Source organism: Corvus kubaryi, unplaced genomic scaffold, assembly GCF_017639235.1.
Source record: "Corvus kubaryi isolate FWS band 111438036 unplaced genomic scaffold, C.kubaryi_AGA036_p1.0 37292, whole genome shotgun sequence".
Taxonomy (NCBI): domain Eukaryota; kingdom Metazoa; phylum Chordata; class Aves; order Passeriformes; family Corvidae; genus Corvus; species Corvus kubaryi.
The window spans coordinates 1,701,230-1,729,121 of NW_024581091.1; the positions used below are offsets into that span (position 1 = coordinate 1,701,230).

Here is a 27,892-nt window from a genome sequence, read left to right on the forward strand (position 1 = left end):
AGAAGGTTCCCTCCGGATCCTTCTTTTCTCCACACTGAAACCCCCAGCTCGCTCAGCTGCTCTTCATCAGACTTGTGCTCCAGACCCTGCCCCACCTCCCTTCTCTGGATATGCCCCAGGCTCTCAACGTCTTTCCTTTTGTGAGGATTTGTCAACAAAGATATGAAACAGGACTGGTCCCAGTACTGAGTCCTGAGTAACATCCCCTAGGCACAGGCTGCCAGCTGGAGGTAACTCCATTCACCACCACTCTCTTAAATCAGCAGACAGTTTGACTTTGTCTAGAACTTTTATTTCAAGGAGTACAATTGCTTTGAGTATATTCACAAGAATAAATATAAAATTCTTCTCTTCAGAGCAAGAAGACGAGTTTTTATAAAAATATATCTCTATCCCAGCGAACCACTTAGGTAGGGTTCCCTTTAGGAAATATTATTTAATAAAAAAATAAAACACTGAAAATAAAATGCTTGACCTATGTTTACTGAATCACCTAACAATTGAAATTTTTAAAAGGTTATAAATATTGTAAATATTATTAATAAAAATAACATTTAAATAGGTGGGAAGCCACTGAGTCCATCCAGATGAACAGAACACTGCAGGAAGCCACTGTTTCTCCTATAAGGCACCAACTTCCTTGTATTCACTGGCATTTGTTTGTCTCCTCTTGTTTTGGTACCTGGAGTAGAAGAGAGAAATGTGAGTTCTGGAAAGCCACTTGCTTTTGGGGAGTGATGGGGAGTGGGGAAGGAAGGAAGGAAAAAAGGCTGTATTAGCTCCTCACATCTGTTTTAAATCTCTAGCAGCTGGGCTCTGTCTGTGCTCATTTTCAGGTCTGACATCACTTGAATGCAGTCTCCTTTCTCAACTCTTCACTGAAAATTCCACATCTGCATTGAAGTCTTCCTGCCGGTACTAGGTTTGTCTTTGAGAAATCCTGCTGGTTACCATCTAGCTACCTACCAGATCTGGGAAGCTGAGCTCTCCCTCTGGAGTTATTCCACCTCCTCAGCTCTCTGACAGATGCTTACCATTAGATTTTAGGCTGGAGAATGATTCTTGCTGCTTTGGGTCTGTTCATGGAGAAGAGTGCTGTCCCCCATGGTAAAGTTGATAAGGCAATGCTCATGATATCACACTCACCGCAATAACATACCAGATCAACAAATCAGCTAGTAGTAATCCAGCTGCTCTCCAGTCCCTGGTGCCCGGGGCAATGGCATTACCAATTAAAGGACTAGAATTTTCCTATTCCTTGTCTGCTCTCTTAACACACCCTCTAAGCCAGACATGAACCAACCTAGAGAGCCCCTGTATCAGGGTGAATAGGCACCTGGGAGTGCTGCTGCCTGCCCTGCAGCCTGGGCCATGCCACGCTGTCAGCTCACTGCCTGTCCTGAACCCTTCAAGCACAGGTGAGCAGATCTGTGTATCGAACTGTCTGGTGAGTGGGTGTTCCACGCTACCTGGGGATGCTCAGAGGATGCCTGACACCTCCAGCTGGCTCAGCCTCCCGAGCCACCGGGAACACGAGTCTCACCTTCTGCAGATGTAGTAGCTGGCGAGAGAGATGGCGGCAAGGAAGAGCAGGACCACGATGACGGTCAGTGCCACGTACTCCTTGCTGAGGGGCTGCCGGACGAGCTCTGAGTGCACGCACCGCACTCCAGAGAAGCCCACGTCACACCTGAGGGTGAGGGAGGCACAATCAGAGACAGGGCAGCGGGGTTACACCTCAGCAGCCCAAGAGCATGCTATGCTAGTGGCCTGCTGTTTCCTCAGGGACAAGACACTTAAGCTGATGTAACTCAAGCCCACGCGGTCCTAAAGATGGTTGCAAATTGCTCAGGTGAACAAACAATACCCTTAAAAATGACTAGAGGGTCTTTATTTGGTAGGTTGGATCAAAGGAGAGACCTTGGTGCTGTGCCTGAGTTCTGGATCTCATACTACTATAAATACAGACGGACAGGGAAGCACATCAGAATGAATGTCCCAAGTCTAAGTTGGCTTGGTCACTAATTTCAGGTGTCTGAGACTCTCACAGAGATCACTGGAGGCAGCACACGTGCTTAACACTTCCTTAAATGCAGCTGAACATTATAAGACGCAGTGCTCCTCTTCAAGCTCTTGTGAGTATTTAATACTTGGCTGGAATGGTGTTTCAGCTAAGTGTCAATGGCAGCCAGATCAAAGTTCACCTCAAAGCCCACCCCAGGGAGATCTGCAGGATGAGTGGGGCCCATCCATACCTGCAATAGTGCTCATCCAAGTCCACGATGTACACACACTGCCCATGGAAGCAGTAGTCCTTCATCTCAGGCTTGCATCTCGTTATCCCGACTTGGGCCACACGTGGGCTGTTCTCTGTCTGGACTGCAAGGATATTTCATTAGCACCTCAGGATGTGGGCAATGTTGCTCAGAGAAAAATGATTCCCAAGGGCACCTCAGTGAGGCTGCCAGCCCAAGGAAGATGGGAACCAAAGGTCTGTTATTTACAATGAGCTGTGCAGTACTTACTGAGCGCCGTTGTGCAGTTCTCCATTTCACCAGGCCCACACAATGGGATCACTGTTGTGCCCAGGACTGCTTGCAATAAGTAACCTGTAAGAGAATAAAAACAATAGTCAAAACTAGATGCATTTTGAGTTAAGTATTTAAGCTGCTGTACTCATTAATACAAGAACAGAAGCTTCTCATCATGGTAGGAAAGGCCCAAAGTTGAAAGCTGAAAAAATATAGGTCTGAGTGACGTGCTGCCTACATTATATACAGCAGCCCAAAGAAACATCTCTGAAATACAAATTTACAATGCAGAACAGAGATTCAACAGAAACCTGCTGTCTGTGACCACCTCTTGCCCATACTCTGAGTGAAACTGGGCAGGAACAGGCTTGGAGAGATTACGGGGGAGAGGCAGGAATTAGGCCATTTGATGATTATGTTAAGTTTCTGACTGGTCTGGCATGGCACCTGTGCAAGGAAAATAGCTAGGCTCCCACAATTAGGCATGACAATCCAGCATTCATCACAGGAGGAGTCCTTTTGCTGATCAAAATCAAGATATCCTTGACTCACGACAGCCCCACAGGAAGAGAATTTCCTAGGAATCTGCAAGTCAGTGCAGCTGGTGACTCAGCACACCAGGTCAGTGCTGAGCCAGGCTCAGCACCCCATCATCGTCTTCAGAGACCACAAACTGCTCGAGGTAGTCTTAACACAAAAGCTGCTCTTTACCAGCAAAGAGCTTCCTCAGCCCTCTCCCTGCTGAAGAGAGCTGAAGGGCTGGACAGTTCCTGCACTGACACCCACTCTTTTGGCAGTTCTTTGGTTAAAAGCCCGCTTGCAAAGCTGCTAACATGAGATACCAAACCCTTCTCATTTGCCCACGGGCTTGGAGAGGTTACTGACCACTTTATGGACCCTGGGCCACTGTTACTTAGCAGGAAACAGGCACAGCTTTCAGGTATTCCACTAGTTAAATGAACATTTCCAAACAGGATTTGAAAGCCAGCAAAGGTACCTGTAGCTTCATGGCTAGCCCATGAGGAACAGTGAATGTCTGCCCCGGCTGGCCACAAAATCCACCTGGATAACACTCCTGCTAGGGTCACAAATTAACCTGCTCATGAACTGCTTAGTCATCAGCCCCATTCCACGGAAGTCTGTAATTTGTGTCTTTGGGCTGTTTGCCTCTATTAACTTGTCGGGTCATGCACAGCTAATGGAGGGAGTGTGCCTCCATAATTTCCTGATCACTCTAATTCAACTCCAGTTATTAGAAAGTTTCATTGCATCTCAGGGTTAAATCTAGGAGTGGTAATTTATGGATTTCCAGCAGCTTATCTATTTCTGGGTGATTAGCAGGCTTCCTTTATCCTTCACTCCAGCTACACACAAAACCGGCAGGAATATCTAAGACGGACAGGGCTTTTTCCCGTGTTTGCATTTTTAAAAACATCATTCCTCCTTCTTACCTCCCTCTATACTGCATTCCTTGCAAAGCTAATAAGCCAGATTTCCACCAAGCTCTAGAAGAAAGAACAAAGCCCAGGTCCCCCAGAGCCAGAGCGACAGTAACAGATCCATGATGCCGGCACCTGCACCAGCTGGAGACTCCTGTGCCTGCCAGTATGACTCAGCAGGACCTGCCTTTCCCTCCAATGGGGCAGGACATGCAAGTTTACTTTCAGGGTGGGATTTTTTTAAGCAGCACTGTGCTCACTGTAGATTTCCTCAGCAGGAGCAGTTTGACACTTCTGTAAGGCCAGTCTGAGTTGCTAAAACAGAAAGTTCAAGTGTTTGAAAGAAGAGGCCATCAGCTGTCAGACAGTGGCAGCCCAGGGACCTGGGGTCCCAAAAGATGCTGGAAAAAGATCTACCAAATCAGTTCTTCTTCCTAGGAACTAGGGGGACATTTCAGGAGTGCTCTACGGACTAAGCTGCTCCCTTGGCATGGAGGAACTGTGGCACAGGACAGCAGTGTCCCACTAAGGATACATCATGTCACAGAAAGAAGTAAGGACAGAAATCAACAAAAGTCAAGGCTAAACACACCAGAGGCATCCACGATACCCACTTGTTAAGCAGATGGATTAAGCCAGCTGAGGATCTCGTGTAGCCTACACATTTCTGTCACAGTTTGCACACTTCCTTGACCTGAGCATAACCTGAGCAGCTGCTTTTTAAGCTGAAGTTCCCAGTCCGAGAGTTAGCAGAACCCGGTTTTCGCATTTGAGAAAACTCCAACCCACATCCACGGAAGAGGCAGGTCAGCTCTCCTCTTGGCTCCAGAAGGAAACATAGCCTTCCAGTCAAAGGCCACAACTCAGACATCTATGAGGGACAAATTAAAAATAACCTCCTCCTCCAGCACTGCCCAAGGGCTTTCCCAATCCCAGCCATGCACCAGTGCCTCCTCCACCTGATTGCAGGCACTCAGGACCGGAAAGGCTGGAGTGCAGGAGCAGATATTTGCTGACACCCAGCAGTATTTGCTGCTTTTGGGCAAAGTTCTTCCTGCTCTGCACTGGTCTATTTTGCCCTTTCCCCCATGCACATATTTGCCCTCTGACATCATTGGGAGGAGAAGGGATCCGCACACAGCATTGGCAAAAGAGAGCCTTTCCCGGGATATTTATCAGATGATGTATACCAAACACAGCACCTGGGAGAGGTTATATTGTTATTCCTTTGCAGTTCATTAAGCAAACACACGGTACAAGATAACAGTAATGAGGTGGTGGATTTTCATGTGTGTCTTGCAGGAATGTGAGTGTTATACGTTGTATTCCTACGCCACTGCATGAACACATAATCCCATCTGGCTTCGTGGGTTACAGATCCTGCAAGGTTAACACTGACAGCATTTACTGGAACAGGAATAAGGCTGCTGCTTACTTGTCCTTCCAAGAGGAATGAAATGAAAAATGAGGGACAGCGACCAGCTGCCTTGGCTTCCTGCAGCCTCCATCATAGACGACTCACAAGGGCTAATTATCAGTTTGCCCACTGAGAGCCAGCTGTAGTTTCCAATGGCAGGCTGACTGCTAAGGATGAAGGATGCACATGTGAGACACATTAAACTGAGGACTACACTGTGGAGGATTTACACTAGAGGAACCGTCAAGTTTCTGAGAGCTCAACTATTATTTGAGTTGGCTTTGTCTGGCACCGAGATTGCCAGTCCTGTACTAATTCACCTGAATGATGCCACCTCCCACTTGGCATCTCTGTGGTCTCTCTGCCACAGCAGTAGCACCTACACCCTTCCCATGGATTGCACTTCCAAAGCAGAGGTGCCCAGGTGACATGCACCTGAAGGATCTCAGCCCATTCTAACTGCAAAGACAGATCAAGGTGCATCCCTATCACCTTTGGACATCCAGGGCATGTCTCGACTGTCTAAGGCCTCCTTTGGGTAAACTAAGTAGGTAACATGGAAGTCAGCCTTTGTGAGCATCCCTACGACCATCGTTTAATTCTGGAACTGCAGACTCACAGTTACGGATGTCCAGGATCAGGTCACGGCAGCTCTAAGGCAGCCCTGGAAACGCCAGTCTGTCATGGGAAGACTGGTGCTCCAAAATTGCTACAGGCCCACACGATCATCTTCAGCATTGTGCCACGACTTACCCTTAAGCAGAGATAATGCAGATAATTGTGCATTATGCGCACCCAGTCATCCCAGTACTGCTTCCACCCCTCTGGAGACCTACACACCAGTGATCTTACTCACATGCTGCCCCTGTGCCTCAGCCACACTCCCTTCCACCACTTGCGTGGCAGCTGAAGTCCCTATGCCACAGAAGCACAAATCCATTATTACTTCCAGCCAGACACATCAGCCGCTAACACTTTCCCCATTGTCAGACACAGGTATCTTTATGCTGAGCCAATTTTCTGACAAGCCAGGAGAATTTGACACAGGAAAACATAAGGTCACCAGCTCTTGGAACTGTCTGGTGAGTCTGGAAGTCCAACGCCTGCCTTCCCCGCTGAGTGGGCATTACAGTGAGCACAAGGAGATCGGTGCCAAGGCTCCTGCAGCAACTCCCAGAAAAGGCAGGGCCTGGGCTTGTCCCCATCACTACCACATCCACACATGGCTGGCACAGCACTGTGTCTCCTCAGGAGCGAGTGACATCTCTCTCCCACCATTGCCTTTCTGCTGCACAGTCTCCAAGCCCACGATAGCCAAGATATGAATCTGGCAAGGACTGTCACTTCAGTAAGGCTTCAGCCATTCAGCAGGGAACCTCTTCCAGTCTGGCATAATACCAGTAACAAACAGTCTTCCCAGAAGCACCAAGTTCTGCTTACACTCCTGCCCTGGGAGGGGAAGGCAATAAAGTGCTCACAGCACTTGTTACGATGCCACCTAGCTATGACTAATCCATCCCTTACTATTAGATGCTGTGCCTGCCCCGGAAACAAAGAAATTCACATACAGATCCATGAAGACATACCAGTTCCTTCCAGTGTCAGTTTTGTGCAAAGCATGGCTGACTCACAGACTACAAGATGTTTAGCCTGCTGTCCTGACAAGTGAGATGCTGTGCAGCAGCTGATCCATTAGCTGCTATGGAAATACCTGGCTAAGATGAAATACGCAAACTCATGCTGCAGTGGGCTTGGCAGGCGAGGAAAACATCTGTCCCAAAAGAGAAGTCTTGGGAACCAAGTTTCTCCGTCAACTACGACCTCGAGTCCAACATCATGAGTGTGAGAACATGCTTTGTCATTAAAGCAAGCTGCGAGTGTGCCAGGTCTCAGAACTTTGCTGCCCACACAGCTCAAGTTGCCTAACAGGGCCAGCTCTCAGCAGTCACCACCTGTCACTGCCAGCGCCCCATGGAGGTGTGTGACAAGGATCAGTTCTTACATCAACAGCACGCCCAGGCCCCAGGACTCTTGATGCTCTAAGGATACACGTGTTCTCTTGGGGCTTTCAGGTAGCTTATGTCATGCAATAGAGTAACAAGCTCCCAGCGAGGAGGTGGAGAAGTGTCAAGCAGAACGAGGCCACAACCTGTTTTTTATCATAAGGAAGTCTCTGCTGCCGTGAGGATTCACCCACTGAGCTCACCCAGAGCATGGCCTGGGCGAAAGCAGCAGGACCGGGCTATGAACAGGACAGGTCAAGGTGAAAGAGAACAGACTGGGCTAGGAGCAGAGGCGGCGAGAAGGGAAAGAATGTTCACCTTCACTCAGTCACGGGACACACCTGGGCATCACACAAACAACAAAACCTCCCGTAACAACAGAGTGTGGTGTGTGCTCCACTCCTCAGCACATACAATCCACCCGGGTACACCTGTCACCGCCTCGGACTTCATCTCGGAGAGAAACACATCTGCTTCATCTGAAGGCAACCCGAACTTTATGCTTTGACACAGATTTCTCAGCAGCCAAAGAATCCCCCTGCCCCAGGACCCAGCGCCCGACGCCCTCCCAGCCCCAGCCCGCGGGAACGGGGACGTCGCCGCTTACCGAGGAAGAGCAGCAGGCTGCGGACCCGCAGGCAGCCGGCGTCCATCGCCCTCGGTCCCCGGGGAGAGAGGAGGCGGCAGGAAGGGAGGCGGCGGAGGCAGGAGCGGCGGAGAGGCGTGGAGTCGGCCGGCCGGCCGGCCGCACTTTTATGTGCCCGCGGAGAGGCGGGGCCCGCCGCGGTGACACTCGGCCCGCCCGGCTTGGGGCAGCGGCGCGGCTCGGCCTCCGCGCTTCCTGCCCCGCCGCCCCCGGCTCTGCCCGCGGGCGATGTCCCGACGGCGGGCAGGGACAGCACCCCGGCCCGGCTGTCCCGGCTCTTCGCCGGGAGATGGGGGCAGCTCTGGCCCCTCCGGCCGTTGGCTGGTGCCCGGGTACATTAGGTGTCCTTCATTCCAGCAAGTATCACTGAAAATAGTACCTGGGGCCGTAAAATTGCCCGTGCCCTCTGAGCAGTCTGGCCCAGGCACTGACGCCCGGGACTTCCCGGGGCTGTGGATGCCTACGGCACAGCCTCGGGACCACTGCCTTTGCTTGCCCTCAAAGCATCCATGCGATGTGCAATGGCACGGGGCCCTTCAGCCAGCTGCTGCCCAGGCAGGCTCTGCTGGCACACAAAGGACCATTGGACCATTGCATTGCCATGAACACCATCTGTGCCTAAACCAAGGCTTGGAAAACACCCCAGGGTGGGCAAATGGAAACTTGCTGGCCTAATCTCTCATCTCCTAGCATTTCCAAAGTGACCCTTAGCACACACGTGCAGCTGCCAGGGAGCCCCGGCGCTAGGGGCAGAAATGGTCAATTAAGTTACAGCACAGGCACCAGGAATGCCAGCACCTCTCCCAGCACCTGGGCTGGCCGCAATGGTCTTGAGCTCAGGGGGTGCATATGCCATGTTCCCCTCCAGCCCTTGGCCCCATCACGGCCCAGTAGCACAGGCAGTTCCTGGAAGCAACAGATCTTTCAGTTATAAGATCCTTGAAAGAGCAGCCAACCAGTTACAGCTACATTTAAAAAAATTCCTTTCAAGCATCCTGTTGAAGCCCATGCACTCTGTCGCTATATTAGGCAAGACCTCATTCGGCACTTACATCCCACCATCAGATGACTGAGGGATCCCACCCAGCAAATCCCTACTGCACACATTTGCCTGAAATATGAAGCGTGTTTCATCTTAACAAGCCGCTCTGCAACGGTGGTTACTTCTTTTCCTTTTAAAGGAAAAATCATCTTCCCCTGCCTTATGGCTCCCATAAAGGCACATCGATACCCAGTTTATTGTGCCCCTGATAAGCCTATCTCACAGCAAAAGGAACCTGAGTATTGACACTGAACTGCACTGTAACAGCTGATGACTCAAGCGCCCCTAGTTTCTCCATTTTATAAACAGTTATTGATACAAGAGAGATAACTGTAGAAGATACTGCAGAATACCCTATACGACAACTCCGTGTTCAGAATGCAGTTCTAAGTAATAAAGACATTCATTCGTGGGGCTGCAATAGATCTGGTACTTAAAAATCATACTCCTCCTTATTTTGGGAGCATTTGCTTAGGTTGACAGTGGCATGGAGATGATGAAGTGAAAAAAGGCAGCATGTTGCTACAGAATTGTGTGTCAGCACCACTTATTAATTACCTAAATGGTATGAGAGTTGGCAAGGTAAATGTAGTAAATCTCTGTGTGAAAGTAGCATTTAGAAGGATGCCCTCCACACCAAGAGGGGCATGATGTAACTGGAATCTTTCTCTAAGCCCCCTTTTTTTCCCCTCTAGCATTAGTCATGTCATGCAGATTGTATCTTTTTTGCTGTCACATGACTGTTTTTGTTTCTTCTTTAATTTGTGCTGATCCCCCTTATTAAGGATTTTATTGTCTGCTCTTTCAGGGATCATAATGAGTAAAGGATGGAATGGCAATGATTAGCAACGTGTTTCTGTGTGTGGGCTTACAGATGCCTTAAAAAGCAGCATCGCCGAAGAACTTCCACTTTATAATTAATTTTACCCTTAAATTCCTGCATGATTTATCCTCTGAAAGGCAACATTTAATTATAGTCTTGTGCAGGTACCCAGATACCAAGTAACGCTGACACATTTGGAGCAATTCATTGGAATTTCCTCTTTCAGATCTGAATATGTGGAAAACAAGTATCATGGACACATCTTTGTTTCATCTTACTGTAATGTGCTTTGTTTCACAGTACCTGATTTCTCATCCGGCATCCCTGCATGTGGCTTTCACCATCCCCTCCTCCACGTGGAGGATGTCTCTTGGGATAAGGCTGGCACACACCTTAAGAGCCAGTTTTCCAAGAGGCCTTGCTGCATCAATGGGGTCATTGTAAGGCAGGCTCATTGCATCCCACAGGGCCCGGTGAGAGCGACAAGTCTGTGCAATGCGAGAGGCAGCACTGGTTGGGCAACAGAGCATCATGGGTACATCTCTGCTGCTGGCCTCGATTTCAGCCGGGGTGAACCGGCACGCCCAGGGCAAGGCACCCGTGGATTTGTGCCCCTTGGCACCCGACCAGTGAGTAGCCCCCTGAATGCTTTGACGTGTCAGGATTTTTTTCTTTACGAAGTGTAACGAGAACATGAGGAAATGCCTTAAGAACTTGCGCAAAACGCTTGCTTTATTACCTTGCAACGCCTTAATAACCACCTTTAAAGAAATCCTCTCTTTACAAAGTACAGAGGTTCAGCTCAACTCCTTGCTTTAGCCCCTTCCAATGTCTCAAGCATTCATCTCTCCTTTTGGGACAGAGCAGCAGATTCACAGCAGTGCTAATTGCAAGGCTACAGACTGAGCCTTGTCTGTCAGCGTATCCATCACTGATGACACACAGCACTTTCTATGAACAACATGCCCCTTTTGAGTTAAAGAGGAAAAAACACAGCTTAAATGTATATTTTTCTGTGGTGTCTATTTTCCTCATGGAGAAAATGAGGAGATTTGCTGTAGAAGAATACACGTGTTCACAGCAACAAACTGCCACTTTATCTATATGTTTTTACAAAACTAAAACCATACATGGCAAGTGTCTGTAGCACTTACTTTAGCTGCCTTCTGTAGGACTTGCACCTGGTTTTATGCGTTGCTGCTGTGGGGATGGATCTGCATTGCTTTCATCTGTTGAAAACAACACCAATTCGCAAAATCAACATCTTTTCTTGTTAGAAAGTACTTTTGAAATGGAAGGAAAATCATTCCTAGTCTTGCACTGATGCACTCACCACTGTTACGTGCACGCGCAAAGTAACAAAAAGCAGCAATTTCATAAATTCTTGGGAAAATCATCCATCACTTTTCAAACAGCATGAGTGCACGTCAGTATGTGTGTAAGCAGACTTACATACAGCAAGCTTTTATGGCACAGCATGAGAGATGGTCAAGAAATAGTCTCAGAAGGTCAGATGTCAGTTGGAATGCACCTCACTCTTGATGGCATGTTCATTTGAACTACACAAGATTAATATTAAGTTCCTGAAGGGATATAAAAGGCACGTAGGTGTGGTGTTGGGGTCACAGTTCAGAGGTGGGCTTCGCAGTGCTGGGGGAATGGTTGGACTAAATGATCTTAGAGGGCCTTTCCAACCTAAATGATTCCATGATTTTATGAAAATCATAAATGGTAAATCATAAATTAGTCTTGGGACTGATGGGAACACAAATGCCCTAAGAAGGGAATGTATTTTTAACTGGAATACGTAGACACAACCGTCTGGAGGAAATGGAGTACAGAAAAAACCTTGAGCCAAATTACTCCATTTAAAGGTCAAATTTGCCATGAATGTGAGGGATGAATTAGGTCAAGTGTTCTTAAACAACCAGTCTCTCCTATAAACTATAAGAGTTCAAATTCTGCACCCAGGGCTGAAAGTGGCCTATGCCTCTTCCTGTAAACACAGCATGAGGTCAAAGTTACTGGACAACACAGATGTTTTGCTATTAAAATAAAGAACAATTACCCAAATTCACTGATTTCTTTGCCAACTTCTTGGGTCAGCATTAACCAGCCATTTAAAAAAGAAAGAAAAAACCCCCAAGCAGCTACTTCTCATCCATCTCAGAAGATAGCATTGAAAAGGGAGACAGGTCTCCCAGTTCGTGCTGCACTCCTCCCTAAAGGGCAGTTTTAAAACTTCGTTCTCCTGGCTTGTATGACTTTTCCATTACTCTCCCCTGGGCAAATCCTGAATGGCTCAACACATCTCACGGGCAGCAAGAACTTCTTAATGCTCAGCTGGGTGATTTCCCTTTCCTAATTACAGCCCGGTGCTCCATGCTGAGTGATTTCTTAGCCTCCGAGGGGTTGAAGCTTCTCTCATTTGTGGAGTCTTTCCATGGCTTCTCCCTTTACTTGGTGCTAGACAAACCTGTGCCCTTGCTGAGAGTGCTATCAAGCCAAGTCCTCCCCATATCACTGCCCCTGTATCTATTAATTATTTCTTCTTGCTTTGGGTGAACTGTTTAGAGTAATTACATAGAACAGAATAATAGAAGGATAAAGCTTGAAGCAAAGGGGATTTCCCCACAGCATGTAGTAGGTCGCAAGCAAGCTGGGAGAACACCAGCCCCATACCCATCAGTCCTGTGTCCTGTTCTGTCCATCAGCACTTCTTTTGAGTTTATAAATTAATCTCTTCCAGAGAATTTCTCATTCTTCAGGGACAAGGATGAACCACTGAGAGACAGAACATATGCAAAGACGAAAATTGCCTTCTCTGACAAGTCACCATGTGCATGCATGGGTGCATCATTTAGGCCCCGGATCAGGAGCCAATAGAACTGAAATTTCTACATGGCAGCACGTTCCTGGTGGACAACCCTACAGCCCACCCGCTCGATGGCTCTGCCCAGAGAGTGACATCCACCTCAGGACAATGAAATGACAGCAAACCCACTGCGGTGGGGACCAGTGTGACTCACCAGCTGCTCTCAGGTTTTCTGCACAGCAGTCCCTCCTGGCTGTGGGCTCTCCACCACGACCTTCCATCCCTCTCCTGTACCTCCCCCTCCCATCGGGACAGCTGGTGCCAGCATAGGGAAGACAAGAGGAAGACACTGTCAGTGAGAAGCACAGACCTGCTGAAGCACGGGGCCAGCCTTTAAGGCCTGCACTAAAGCCTGAGCAATATGTGCTGCATACACACCATCAGCAGAGCCCCTGACTCTTCACTGCTCCATCTGGGAATCTTGGCCATCACAGGCCTTGGCTACATTGGCTTCAATCCGTTTGGCAAGTGTATTTTGGCCCTTGATAAATATTTTGCTCTTATATCTCAAGCATGTAGGAGCAGAGGAAAGGCTGACTAGAGGGCTGTTTCCCTGCCTGTGCTTGGCCTGCTGAATCCAAAGCAGCACTGAGCTGTGACTCGCCCTGTGCTCCAGGCCCTGCTCCACCACCGGGACTTCAGCCATCCGCAGACTCCACGTTTTGGCTGCGACACAGCAGTGACTGTCACCTGCACACCAGCCATGCACACAGGGAGCTGGGGCACCCTGGGCAGGAGGAATGTGTCATTAGGGATGATGGAGTAAACAGCAATTCACCTGAAACCAGCTTAGCCAGAACATGTTCCAGAAACCAAATCTAGGAAAGAGCCACGGGTCCCCAGTATATTTGTTTGGCCTGGTAACCAGCACTAAGCATTGGAGCAGATGTGCTTAGTGGAATTCCCCCATCCACTAGCATTATGGGACACTCCCACTACTGTTCTGATAATTACTGTTAATCATTACTATTACTGAAGTGACAAAAAAAAAAAAAAAGGCTGCGAGGATCAGGCCTTTATTGTGCTGGCTGTTGTCATGCAGAGGTGATGAGACAGGCTGCCCTAGGGAGTCTATAAACACAGGTGCCCAATTCTTTGCTGCAATCTTATTTCAAACTAGGACACTGTGGTCCCCAATGAAGCTCTCCTACAACTCCAGCAAAAATAATCCATGGCACTCCCTCCAGCTCACATCAGCTGGGAGCCAGGCTGGATATCATGCTCTCTGTCTACAGGTAGAAGGGAAAGAAGCTGGTCAGGAATATTTTGGGGTTGCAACACCCAACAACACATTTCCATTCGGTGTTTTCCCTGACTGGGCCCAGCCTGCTATAAAACTCCATATTCTTTGATCTCCCGTGAATTCAGTACCACCAACTCTTGAGAGCCCATGAGTCACATGGTATGTGGAAACCTCTGGGGTTTGGTTTGGGAATGACCAAGACTATGAGAAATCATCTTCTAGTCACCTTCTCCTCCCACCAGTGGTCTGAATATCACCTCAGGTATCCAAGTCTCCGTGGACACCGTTCCCAGGTCACACATGGAAGAAATGGATTAGCCAGCTAAGCCACAGACTGGGTACTGGCTGGAAGCCACAGAGAAGGACTGTAGGCCTCTGTGGGGCTGAGAAGGGCAGGGAGAGCTCCTGCATGGGTGGCAACCACCTGCCTGCAATGCTGATTTTTCCTCCCATTTATGCAGGTCAGGCTGCTGTCAGCTATCAGGAAAGGAGACAGACTCCAGTTCTCTGGTCAGAGCTGGCTGTACCCCAACCCATCTCCAGAGTGAAGCCTGGATTCCTCCCACACTAAAAAGCAAAATAAAAGGTGTTCAGTGCCTGCATATTTCTCTGCTCTCTCGGTAAGGAGCCGTGGGTACGCCCAAGGGCCAAGAGGAGGTGAAGGCCCAGGCCCCAGGGAACTTGTCCCATCTCTCCATCCGTGGGTACCACCGTGCTGGTGGTTTGAGGTGCAAATAGGAGATGGGACAGGACAGGAATCTGCAACTGGATGTCCTGGAGGGGAGGTGGCAGCAGCCAGTCGGCTGACTGTAACACTTCCATGGAAAACTCCTCTGTGTGGTATCTACATATCCACCCTCTCGTCCTTGTTCCTGCAGCTTAGTGTTATTTAAGAGAGGCAGGAGATTTCCTTTATGACACTGGGAACACATGCGTGTAAATCAAGTGGGACAGGACAAAGGCCAGGGCTGGGTTCAATTAGATCAGCGATGCTATTAAATTAACAACAGCACTAAGCTATGGCTGGCAGTTCTTGATTGATCCTCCTGCAGCCAGGGTCTTTGTCCTTCGTACAGGAAATTAAGGGCTAGGGAACAAGGATGAATTAGCCAAGGCTGCCAAACACAAGTTCGGTCTCTGAACCTCGCTAAACTTCTGAACAACAACAGTTCCTCTATAGGATTTTCAACAGATATCCTTGAGAACTCCTTTTTTGTGAAGCTGCACATCAGATGCTCAGGATGAGACACTTTTGGCCCTTGACTTGCAGCGTGCCTACAGCCGAGGTCACCCCCTCAAGCATCACACACTCACGTTCCAGCTCCACACCCAGATTAAGCTACCCTGCCCAAACCCAGCACACAAGCAGCCTGACATCAGCCAGAAGCCCATTAAGCCAGCACAGGAGACGGCCTGTCTCAGGTGAAACATGCCAGACCTGAGAGCCTGTGCAGAACACAGCTCTGCTCTTCTGTCTCCATCCTGCCTCCTCAACCCTTCCCCCTGGTTTGTTCCAGTAACATTCCCCTTTGAGAACCAGGAGAGAGATTTCCAGGAAGAGCTACAGTATACAAAGCTAATTACCCATCTTTCCAAACCAGCCACTTTAAAGGGCGCACAGGTTAACTAAACTAAACCAGAGGTCTCTCTGCAAGCGTTTTCCCAGTGTCTCACGCACCTTATGCAATGCGCTGTGCATCGCTGTGCGCATTTAAGTACAGCGGAGCAGCTTTGATTGCCATGTCACACCATCAGAGCTGCCAACTGCACTGCACGTGTCGGAACTGTCTTTTACGCAGATCTGAGTAACACTGTAGCCTTTGGGCAACGGCCTTCGATTGTTTACACGGTTCCCATAAACAGGATATCAGTAATTTGTAAATATCCTGTCAGAAGCCCCTCAGCTGCACTTCACCAGTTTGATACATGCCCATCTGCAGCAAGTCCGTCTCTCTCTCCTACTTCACTGGTAATGTTGCACAACCCGTACTGACCATGCACTGCCTCTCATGGTACATACCAAGACTTCTACTTCATGGCTTGTACAAATTGTTTGTAGAGTTGGCGCATTTGGAGAGCATTTGCCAGGGAACTATAAATGAAAGGAATGATACATTATTGTTGGCATTATTTCCCAGAGGCTTATGCTGTGTAGTTTTCACTCAGGCAGAGAAGGTAAGGGATTTACACTGATATGAATGCTTGTTGCTACATATTACTGAGAGGCAGGGTCTTTTTTCTCTTTCATATAAACGATCCATTCCAGCCGAATGAAGACAGTGACATACAGAGAAAAATCTAAATTTTCTTGTGAATTTCTTCAGTGTTGCAAAATAGGGTGTTTTGATGGTCAATAATTAGATACCTGTCCATAATCTGCAAGTTTTCCACGGTAAATCTAAAGATAGCTTTCAAAAAGAAGTCATAAAGCCAAGCTCTTATGTTTTGGCAGTGCATCTCAGGACAAAACCTCCCAGCAGAGCTAGAGAGATGCTCAAAGTTCCCTCTCAGCTAAAAGCTGTATTAAAAGCAAGGCACACCTATCCTGGCTGGCTTGTATTTGACTAACTGGGTAGCCAGCTCTGGGGGATGGAGGAGTTGCCTTCGTGCAGAGGGAAGCTCCAGCTTGGAAGCAAGCAGAAGAGCAACACTAAGAACTCTTGATGTAGAAGTAGAAGCACCAAGTTGTGTCACTGCTCATTCACATGTGAATAACCCACTACTGGGAGCGTGCTGATGCCAGGTAGTCTGACAGGACATCCTTAGCTCCAAACACAAGTGCCTTGAAGAACTGTAACACCAGGCTACAATCATGGTAGCATCAGGTCAGATGTCAGCAAAGCATTCAGCTACTTCCCCCAGACTTTGGTTAAAAGGACAAGACTCATATGCTATGTCACAAGCAAGAAAAAACTGGAACAAGTGTCATTTCAGTCTGATTCCCAGCATAACCTCAGTGGTGTTCCCAAAACCTTCCGAGACAGGACACCATTTTTTTCTCCTCTGCTCCTGTGAGGGGCACAGACTGCTCTGGTGTCATCCCTAGGAAATGTCAGGCCTGTGTTACAGCCCTCTAACCCATCATTAGCACCACCCGAACAGCGACAGCCGCACCTGAAACAGGTGTTCGCTGTAAAGCAAATCATCAGGAACTTGTTTAATTTAAAACAAGGGCAAAAAGGCAGCAGTGTGAAATCCCGACCCTACTTGTTCTAAGATAGATCACTGCATACTGCGCTATGAACTCAGCTGGGCTCCAGATTGCTTTGCAGATACAGTAGGAGGAAGCTGTAACTTACACCCACTACAACTGTACCTACAGCCAAGGAATGAGATAACTAAATGCCCTTGGGGAGATATGAGAGACATTTGAAGCATAAAAATTGCTTACCTTTCCCTTACCAGGTAGGCAGATAAACACAAATGTCTCTGTTCAATAGTGCCTAAAAATCTGATGCAAGCCCTCAAAAGCAAAGAAAATTAAGGCTTAGAGTAAACCATGGTGCAAGGATGTGCATCCCCAGTGACAGAACATTCCTCATCATCTCCAAAATAAGCAGCTCCAGAGAACTCCACGAGTTGGCAGAGATCACGGGCCCAGTGAGTGTGGGAGAGCAGAGGCTGGTGTTTCTGTGCTGGACACGGAGCCTGCGTGTTTCACACGGGCATTCCCAGCTTCCCAGGTGCTGCGCTGTGTTCAGACTTTCAGTCACGTGGCTGCTGGGGAACACACAGCTTACCGCATGCTAAGGGAGGGTGGGAGCAATTTGCTTTACTGGTCCTGCCAAAAGCCTCTATTACTATATGTTATGAAAGCTCTGTGAGAGGCAAAACATTCTTAAAACCACTTTATTAAAATTAGTAACACCCGAAACTCCCCCCAGTTGTTTATGAATGGCAGGGCTGAAGGAGGCGAGGAGCAAAAGCAAAAGCAGAGGCAGAGAAGGCTCCACTTTCTCGGCAGCATGACAGGCCAGGGGAATCTCCGGATAATTTCAGCTGGCTGCTGAAACATTGCCTGCTTTCCCCAGAGTTCACGCTGGGAGCAAGACTGGTTTTCTATCTACAGACGCTACTTATGCTACAAACTGTTACTTAGGGACTAGGCATTGGTTTACCATACCCCAGCAACTCTGACCTACCTTCAAAGTCTGTAACACTTTCATCCCTGTGGCATCCTTGTAGCTATTTGGGAATTTGTCTGATGGCAGCAGGGAGGCAAGCACAGGGCCTGCAACTTACCGAATGTGTGCAGAGGCAGGGACTCATACCTTTGTCCCTGTGCTGCACTCCTGCCCTTCTCATGGATCACTTCCTCTGTGGATGCTGAGCCAGAGCAGCACTGCTACCTCCTGATGCTACAGCCCTGATCCATACTGCGGGAGAAGGGAAATTTAAAGGTGACCACGGAGAGAGATTTAAGAGTGGAAAGCCATCAGGTCATTATATTCCCATGCCATGACCACTCCGTCCCTTGGGCCTGGTTCCCTTGGGACATGTCAGACCCTGTGCACGGTGGTCTCAGCCCAACAATCTGTGCTATTTCCCTCTGCTGCTTGCTCACCCTTAGCACAGGCTAAATAAGCTTTTAGCTCCTGCCTGGCACCCAGGTAGCTTGTTGCTTTACAAAGAGACAAGAACCATGTTAAAGCTCAAGCCTCTGAACTAACAGGCCACCTGAAGCACATGAAGCTGCTTTTGTACCATCTCACTCCACGTGATATGTGGAAACCTTTTACTTCGACTTCTTTGGCAGTGACTTGTATTAAATCATATGGAACTGTAATTTTGTCTTATTTATATTAATTGTAATTACTATCAGTTATCATTTTTGCATTCTGCACAAGACCATAGACCCTGGGGTAATTTGCTTGTGGAAAGGACTGTACTAAATCTCTGGTGCAGAATAAGAAGATTGTGCAGGGCCTGATCTGCACCTTTCGCATACAGACCTGCCCCTACGCCAGGGCATAGCCCCCCACTCCAAACCCTGCATGGGCCTCAGGAGAGACACAGTGAGGGGCACAGGGGGTCCGACTCTCCCCACATTGCTGGGGTTTGGGTTTCCCCGAATTCTGCAATGAATAATGGAATGTTTTCTGCAGGGCTTTCTGCACATGTACTGATCTGCGTGAACCCAAGCTCTCAGTCAACAAAGATTATTTTTATGAGAAATAAAGACAAACTTGCTGTTCAACATTACCAAACCACCTGATATCTAGGGCAGAGTCTTGGCTCCTCATCAGCACAAGGTATGGTATGCACATTAAAGTCAGCGATTTTCTATCAGACACATACAGGGCACCTCTGTCAATATTTGACCATGTTTTTCCATGTCACCTGGACACTGATCACAGAAAATGTCATTTGGCATAATAGGAATTTAGCACACAGCTTAAGTGCTGAAGGAAGGATGTGAAAATAATGAAGCAATGCACAGTCTTAAATGTATTCCAATGTTTGAAAGACAAAGGGAATTTGTCTCCCATCTGTGCCATGTTTTCTTTCAATGCACATACATAGACCTATTTGTACTGGGGGAGAGAAGCAGTGTCACTTCAATTCACTGAAATTATGGACAATGCACAGTCCCCAGGAACCCTGTGGCAGCCCAGGATTTCAACAGGCTTTACCCAAATTGTGCCCACACACACACACACACACTGGGCCAAGTGCCCCTGAGTTTCCTTCTCCACTCAGGGTTTTTAACCTTCGAGTAGCATTCAAAGCACACTTAAATCTCTGAGTTGCTGTTCTCGAGTGACATGTTGGCTTGTATCTCTCACCTTGCTCTTCTTATGTATCATGGTACTTCTCATTCAAGAAACCACCACAAAAAAATAGGAATTTTTAAGAATCCCACTGCACTCAAAAGCCATAAATGCCTATATATCCATGGACTGAAGGCAGTGCAAGTAGCCTGAGTCTGTATCCACTGAAGACAACAAATGTTTTACTACAGCCTGCAGCAGGGCTTGGAGTTAGGCCAGAGCTGGTTGGGAAAATCAGAGCCCAACTTTATGATTAATTGTCTTGAAAAGCCTTTAGTGGAATCATTCCACCAGTACATTTCACAAATCCTTAATGGTTTAAAAAGCAATCAAACTAACCTTTACTTGGCATCATCTTAAACACCCCTTTAAAGTCCTTTCAGGCTGCAGTTTGAATGTGGCACCCAAATTACACAAGAGCACCTGCTCCTAGTGGGAAGGGGAGACAGCTGTCTTGGGTAGGCCAGGAAGGATGAGGCTGAAAGGAACCCCTCTGGGCCAGAAGGAAAAGGTCAGGGAGGAATGTGAGGGGACACCCAACTGGGCCAGACCACCCCCAAATCCCTCATTGTCATGCTGAGGTCACGGACATTTCTGTGCAGGCCTTGGAGTGTGTGTGTTGGTATAAGGTCATGCCCTTTGCCTGCGTCACTCCCCATTCTTCTTGGGAACAATCAGGAAGAAACTCCTAGTGTTTCTTGGCTCCTGAACACACTTTTCACGCACAGGGGAGCACCTAGCCCATAGAGAACATTTTTTTCCTGCTGTAATCTTGATGGAAAACATCGTTAGTGATGGAGAAAGGAATTCAGGAGATGGCTGAGAAATGCCTGAGGGAGAACTTTCATATCTATTTGCACAAGAGACATCGTGAACATGCCACCAAAGAAGTCAAGAGAAGCATTAACAAGGCAAGGGGAAAGGGCAAGAGAATTTCCTCTCTTTCAGCTCCTTGGGAGTCCTGCCTGTGTTTCAGTGCATCGGTTCACTCCAGCAAACCTGGATGGCCTGAAAGGGCACTGCTACAGCAGTAGCAGGCACTGCAGGACTCATCCATCCTGAGACACAAGGCAGATTAAGCTACCGAAGTACCGCGTCAGAACCACAAAGACTTGTACCCAAAAACTCAGCACCTGAGATGCTGCGTTTCCAAAAATCCCAAACACAGACAAGGCCACCTGGGGGCTCTCCTTGAGTTTCCCTTCCTGAAGAGCATCCCTCCAAGAAACGTCCATGAACATGCAATGCCATAGCCTTGAAAAGGGGAAAAGCACAAAACTCTCAGACAAATCTTGCATGTTCTGGCACGGCCTGTAACTCAAGGTCCCCCTCCCACTCCATGTCACTGACTCATCCCGCCCTGCTTCCCTCGCCCAGAGGTGGCTGCTGGCCTGCCCGGCTGGCAGATCAGGGATGCACTCAAGGGAAGCACTTGGGTCCTCCCCGTGGTGAAGCTGCCACAGTTCCCTGCGAGGCCCAGCTGTTGCCCCACAGCCTTTGATTTCGGCATTGGCATCTATTAAAGCAGCTTCCTGGAACAGTGCTCATGGCCAAATCCGCTGCTGCGCTCTGTTGAACAGCCGGCAGAAGTCAATAAAATGCCGTCCATCGTGGGATTTGCCAGAACAATGGGACACAAACAGACTTAGCCTTACGTACAGAAATGATGTCAAACAAATTAGCTTTGCCCGAGTTACTCAGACGTTCTTGCAAAGCTGGGCCCTGTCCTCTCGTGTCTCAAGCCTGGCTGTGCTACTTGCCAGAGGGAGCTGTGGACAGGCCTCTCTGCACAACAGCCTTGGACAAGGAGGAGAAAGGAAGGGTTCTTGCATTCCCCGTGCCCCCCAAACAAAAAATAAAAACCCTGAACAATTAAAAAAAAAAAGGCAAAGAACATAGCAGGTTTGGAGTGACGGGGCCCATGCTCTCACACTCCTGTAACCGGATTGTAATGCTCCCCTTGGCCTGGGAAGCTGAAGGTGATAGCAGATGAACTGGCACACAGCAACAGTGTTTCAAAAACTGGGCTTCCAAGAGCAATTCAGGCCTGAGGCAGCAGATGGGGACACTCAGCTCTGGGCTCACAGACATACCCCACCTAGGAAGCTGCCTCCATCAACCTGGCTCCCATCAGGCAAGGACAATGCTGTCATGATGCATTTTGGTCAGTCCTGGCCAGGAAACACATCTGGCATTTGAATATCAGGTATTCAAAATGCAGCAAACTGTGTTTTTGCTTATTAAAGGACAAAATCCCGTTAAAAAGAAATGCCACTAGAGAATCTATACTAGGAGACTTCCTTGCCAATATTCACCAGATAAATTCAACAAGAAGTTTTGATTAAAAATTAGCATTTAAGTGACTCAGACATGGAATCGAAACCTCACCTTTGGATACCTCTGACCTTTTTATGAATTAAAAAACTGAGCCCAGAGCTAAGGCAGGTGACCATTCACAGGCGGCCCCAATTCCAGAACAGGGCAAAACCCCCAAACCATCAAATGGAAATTCCCCCAGAATGGCTATTCAGGACATGCCTCAACTACCAAGTTCAGCTCATCCCAAACTGCTCCAGAGAATAAGCATTTACAGCAGTTTTAACCCTAATTTGTCTGTGAAACTGTGTCTCAGAGACTATTTTTACGTTTATACTTATGAAAAATGAAATTAGAATTTTAATTTGACTCGAGCAATCTCTCATTTAGAGGTTTGCTTGCCCACAGGCCATGGGCTTCATACCAAGTCAAACCTTGCTCTGAACCAAAACCAGCCTGTGTCCCAGCTCCCAACCCCAGCAGCCACACAGAGTGAGCTCTTCCCACCAGTACAGCCAAGAGCCAAAAGGGCCTGGAGTACCAGTGCTCCCAAACCAGCCCAGTGAACAGTTCCCTCTCGTGCACACCTCCTTCAGCTCACCAAGATCTGCTGCTCACAGAACCTGCTCTCGCTCCCACTCAGCTCAGCGAGAGTAGGAGCAGCCCCAAGTCTAGTCATAGTACAAGATTTTATTGCTGTCATGACAATTAATGACTACTTACACTGAGCTTTTAATGAGTACCTGCACTTTTTGTTTGTTTGTTTGTTAACTGGGTCGTAAAGGAGGAGTCCCAAGTGGTTTCCTGGATTTGCAGTACAATACGGACCTCTACAGGCGTTTCCCTGTTCTGAGCAAGGCTCAGGATGGGTAAGAGTAAGCAACGCTGGACCTCTGTGACACACAGACTGCAGAGCAGCCAGCGCTGGGTTCTGCGCCAGCATTCACTGAAATGAGCAGGGCTGTGAAGACCCTGCCTATGACAAGGCCAGAGCTGACTGAATCCAGCCTTCAGATTATTTATCTGCATCGTGTAAATGGTCTGGTTTCAAACACTGACACTTTGACATGATACTTTTCTGAATAGCTGTAAAAGTTAAAACACAAACAGAAAATCTGCATTTACATCACACGAGAGAACTGAAATGAATATTCAAAAAGAAACTTGCTATTTGTCATCAAACTTGCATTTTTAAAAGTCTGATCCGTCTTTTCCCTCTCTCAACACTTATTGTGCTATTGATCTACCCAAGCACCATGTCTTAAAAGAACTCACAGAAGAATGATCTACTTTTTAAAAAGATTTGAAGTTTGATGCCTGTCCTTCATGTGACTTTAATCCTTCCTTGTTTCAGTTCTCCACAGCACATTATTCTCAAAGCCTTGTTTCCTTGGGATGGTCTAAAGGCAATCCATTAAGAATTGTGAGCTTCAGAGGTGACAGGAGATATTCTGAACTTAATTATTAAATCAATTATTTTGCCAAATTAGCCTTTTACTTGTGGGATGCTTTGCCACCTACAGTGTATTTCATAGACCAGAAATTAAAAAAAACATATAAAGGGTGTAAAGAATTACAAATCGATAAAATTTTGCCGAGAGGAATATGATTTTTCGGGTTTGATTTTTCGCTTTGGTTTTTTTTGGGGCGCGGGTTGTGGTGGGTTTTTTGGGGGGTTTTGGGTTGGGTTTTTTTTTGCATGAAGTTGAGAGTCACTAGCAAGTAACCAGCTTCACAGCTAGTTCTTAGTACACAAGGCTGTACTTAGGTAGCCATGTGCTGGCTGCAGCAGCACGAATCAGATTTGTACTTTTACTGTAAGTGGGATGGAGAAGAAACCCTGACGTGTCATTATCCAAATATACTCTGGCTTACTAGGCATAAGAGAAAATCTCCAAGGAAAAATTGTCTCCTACCTGCCTGCCAGCCACCAGTGTGCCTGGGCAGGCAGGCAGGACAGGGACACTGCGCACTTAGAGCATCAATCCAGCTCCTTACACTTCCCTCCCAAACCAAAGGCAGTGTATTTAAAGCCATCTTTTTCCCAGGCTTGCATCTCACTGTTTGAAACAGACCTTGCTGGGATCAGGGAAACTGCAGGCCACCCACACACCTGAGCAGAAAATGGGAGTTGAATTCAGGGAAGGTGTTCCAGTGGAAGCCCAGCACACCTGCACAGCGGCTGCAGATGCCAGTGAAGGAGGTTCAGGGCTGAGTGTCTTAAGGGCAACTCAGTTTGAGAGATGTGCTGGCAGGAAAAGCCACTGTGGTTCCACCAGCCAGGATCACGCACAGGGCAAGTGCTCTGTCCTTCATAAAGGCAGATCCTGGTCTTTGATGTCTCTGCCTTGGCCCTGCTGAGCTGCTGCCACTCACAGCTGAGGCAGGCCTGCCTAGAAGTCACACAAACACAGGGCCTCCTCTTGAAATGACAGGTTTTGGCACGTGCAGCTGAAATGGGAAGGAGAAGCTTAATTATGCCACTACAGAAAGAGTCTGAGCCTGATAAATGAGCCAGGAAAGATGATCCTGATCCTCTGACGGGCCAGTTCTGCAGGAAATTCAGCACTGTAAGCAGCAACACACCATTCCAGGCTGGCAGCATCTGTCACTTATCAAGGCAGGGCTCAGCAGGGCTGACTCCACGAAGCGATTAGAGGCCATGCAGACTCCCTCAGCCAAACTGCACCGTGAGTCAGTCATACAGCGATGCCTCGCACACAGCTGGGGCCGCCTCTGAGGCTGTGCTTCTGCAGGACGGGCACACACCACCCAGGTGGCGAGGAACCCAATGCTGGAAGCCTTGACGCCACTTGGAAAATGGAAACTACAATAAAGCAAACATCTCCTTTTCCTTCCTTTCCTTCCTTCCTGCCTTCCTTCCCATCTTCATCTTTCCATTTTATTCTCATTCTGCCCTGACACACAGTCTCATTTTGCATGGCACAGGCTCATCTGATGTTTCACTCTCCAGCTTTTCTTCTACTAGCAGAAAAATATTAGCAAACTCTCACTTCCAAAGCCGCCTTGGGCCAGAAAGCCAACTAGAAAACCATATTCACTATGCAGTCTCCTGCGAAACTGTGGCCTGTAAGTAAACCTTCCTTTTCGCTTCTGTTTAACCAAACATTGAAAAAATGAAGTCAGTGTATGTTGCTGTAGGTACAAAATGGCTCACTGCAATGAGTAAATACTCCTGAAGAGGCACTTGCATATCCTGGCCACTGGTACACAAAGGGTATAACAAACATCAGTACGAATGCATCTCTCTCCAACAGTTTTCTCTGGGCAGGGTGAAGTCCAGTTGTTCTAACTCCTGCCCTCAGAACTTCTGTGACAAGTGCACGTACCCCCTGAGCCAGTTGTGTAGGGTGTGTGCCTGCTCCAAGACACAGCCTCTGCAATGGAGAAGGGCTGGTCCTTGGGAAGTGAACCCAACACTGGCAGTGTGCATGCAGGAAGAGACAACTCACTGGTGAGAGGGAGATTCACTCATGTGATAAAAACTCTAAGGCTTTTCATCCTTTGGATATTCAGCTCTAAAATTTTCTCTGAGACCAATGAGAAAGATCTCTCACCTTGTTTTCCTGATAACATGCACGTTTTCAATTTCCATGTGAGAGGGGTGAACGGTGTTTTTTGTTTGTGAGGATGTGCAGACTGTAATTCACATCTATTGCCTTCTCACCACATACGTGTGACACACAAGATGTTAGGGCCACTACTGAAAGCTGACCTGAAGACTGTGAAGAGCACAAGTTATCTGTGGCACCTAAGAAAAGGTCAGAAGAATGAAAAGGAGCAAACAGTGCAAAGATTTGAAGATTTGACTGGAGATGAAGAAGACAAAAAGGCTGAGAGCTGGAAAACGCTGGTGTCAATGTGCAGAGGAGAGGACTGGTGTCCATCCATCTCCTCACCAGCAATCCTTTTTGTGTATGCACATGCTGCTTCTCCCTCTGTTACATGGGATTCCAAGCAGTGTGTGACGTGCTGTTTTATTTACTGGTATCACAGAGCCAAGATGGCTCAGCTACTGACCAGGACCCCAACATGAGAAGCCCCCTGAACTTCAGACCATTCAAGTGCCACACGCACCTTTACCCTTTCGAACCCCACCTTTCATACACATTTCAGCATTGTCACCGCAGTCTCACAAATACACAGTTTTTTCAACAAACAACATGCGTCCTTGTTGTGAAAATCAACTCACAACAAAGAAACTGAGCTTTCAGCAGGGCACCTGAATTTAGGAGCCGATATTACCCCACAAGATCTCAAAGTACCAACTGCCTTTCTCTGGTAGGTGGCTGAGCACAGCAGATGAGTCTACAATGTGCAACAGCTGAAATGAAAATCTTTGAGAGCCATCTCCAGTCACATCAGCACTGGCGAACACTCCAGCTGTCAGTGAGAAGTCCCAGTTAGTGCCACCATCTTCAGAACCAATTTTCTTCCTTTTTCCTTGAATCAAGTCTTTGTACCTTCCCAATTCTTTGTAGATAAGATGAAGAGAACCAAGCATCCTATATGGAATCTGTTAGTCCAGGGTGGAACTGAATCCCTAAGATAATTTCTTTCTTATTTGAGTGGTCACATCGTGCCCATAATACGAGAATGGAATAGAGGAAGTCTGTTTCCTGAGAAAAGCTGTACTGAAGTTTCATAACAAAATTCCAACTTCTCTAGCAATTCAAGTCTTGTGCAGAAATCAGAGTGCAGCAAGGCAATACTCTGCCTGGAATTCCATGGAACTGAGGAGCTGCCATAGGATGTTTGGGAAGAGGAGAGTTCTTTGTCACGAGCACACTCCATAATCCATTTTGAGAAAGGCATCTGGTTGCTTTGCTCATGAAAACAATAAGAACATGCCATGCCCAGAGGTGTCATGGTCTAATTTTCCAGGAATTGCCTACTCTCTATATTCCTAAGTTTAAGGAAAGTTTTGAGAACCAGCCATTTTCCTTAGTCCAAAGCATTTTTTTGTCCTTTATGGCACCAGAAGCCCACACTTGGCCCAGCACACTGAAGGTAACTGCTGGGTTGGGAGAGGGCTGTTTATCCACACACACAGCCAGCATACACCAAAATCAGAACCCAAATGGTTTCTGGGCAGTGCATGATGTCCAGAATACAGCTCCACTGTGAGGGAGGTGGTGCTTTTCCTCCAGAGGAGGAAAAAGAAGAAAACAAAACCAAACAAAACACACAAAAGACCAAAGCAGAACACTGTACGAGTGCTTGAAATGACTGAAAACAGCTAAAACCAACCAGTCCTCCCCACGGCAAACACCGGGCACAAGAGAGCGCCGAGAGGCCTGCCAGTGGCCTCAGCTGCTTGGACCTGAGCATGAGTCACCCTCACCCAAGAGAGGAAGTCTTTCTTCAACAACACACAGAGCCTGTCAGTCCTGCGGGAGTTCCCTCTGAGCACTCCTTTGCTGCTCCCTCGAGTTCGTCTCCTCAGCGAGGCCGGGGTACCTGTCCGATGGTGCAGGGGGCCTTCCCAGCAGAACATCCCCTCCTTTGCAGGCAAACTGGTGAGTGTCCCAGCACCAGGGCTTCACAACGCTGTCTCGCCCACGCACACTTTGTAGGGTGATTTCAGTTTCCTGCATCTAAAATGGACATCATCACGTGATTGTTATCAGCCAAATCCGAAAGCGCAGCAGCCTGCACAGAACCAAAATCGAATGCCCTAACTCACATAGGCAGCCCAAAGGAACCCCATGCTTCAGACGGTTGCACCACAGGCCCCACTGGTAGATCAGAAATCACAGGTATAG

At 47.9% G+C, this 27,892-nt stretch overlaps 2 protein-coding genes across 4 annotated transcripts in view; both read right to left on the bottom strand.

Annotated features, from left to right (window-relative positions):
• Positions 1–270: 270 nt before the first annotated feature.
• On the bottom strand, positions 271–27,665 carry EREG (epiregulin). Of its 2 annotated transcripts, none has more exons than XM_042026971.1 (5): positions 27,588–27,665; positions 2,526–2,609; positions 2,256–2,379; positions 1,544–1,690; positions 271–682 (listed from the first exon to the last, which is right to left on the bottom strand). In XM_042026971.1, exons 1-5 carry the CDS (start codon positions 27,622–27,624, stop codon positions 622–624), a joined length of 453 nt encoding a protein of 150 aa, XP_041882905.1. In that variant the 5' UTR covers positions 27,625–27,665; the 3' UTR covers positions 271–621. The 2 variants fall into 2 exon arrangements, with proteins under 2 accessions (XP_041882905.1, XP_041882904.1); XM_042026970.1 differs by lacking the exon at positions 27,588–27,665 and adding an exon at positions 7,998–8,132.
• The window catches only part of LOC121664008 (probable bifunctional methylenetetrahydrofolate dehydrogenase/cyclohydrolase 2), a 48,512-nt gene continuing 34,342 nt past the window's right edge, over positions 13,723–27,892 (bottom strand). For both annotated transcript variants that reach the window (XM_042026968.1, XM_042026964.1), the window contains one exon: positions 13,723–27,724. In XM_042026968.1, coding sequence (XP_041882902.1) covers positions 27,670–27,724 — 55 coding nt within the window. In that variant the 3' untranslated portion in view covers positions 13,723–27,669. The remainder of the gene's footprint in view (positions 27,725–27,892) is intronic.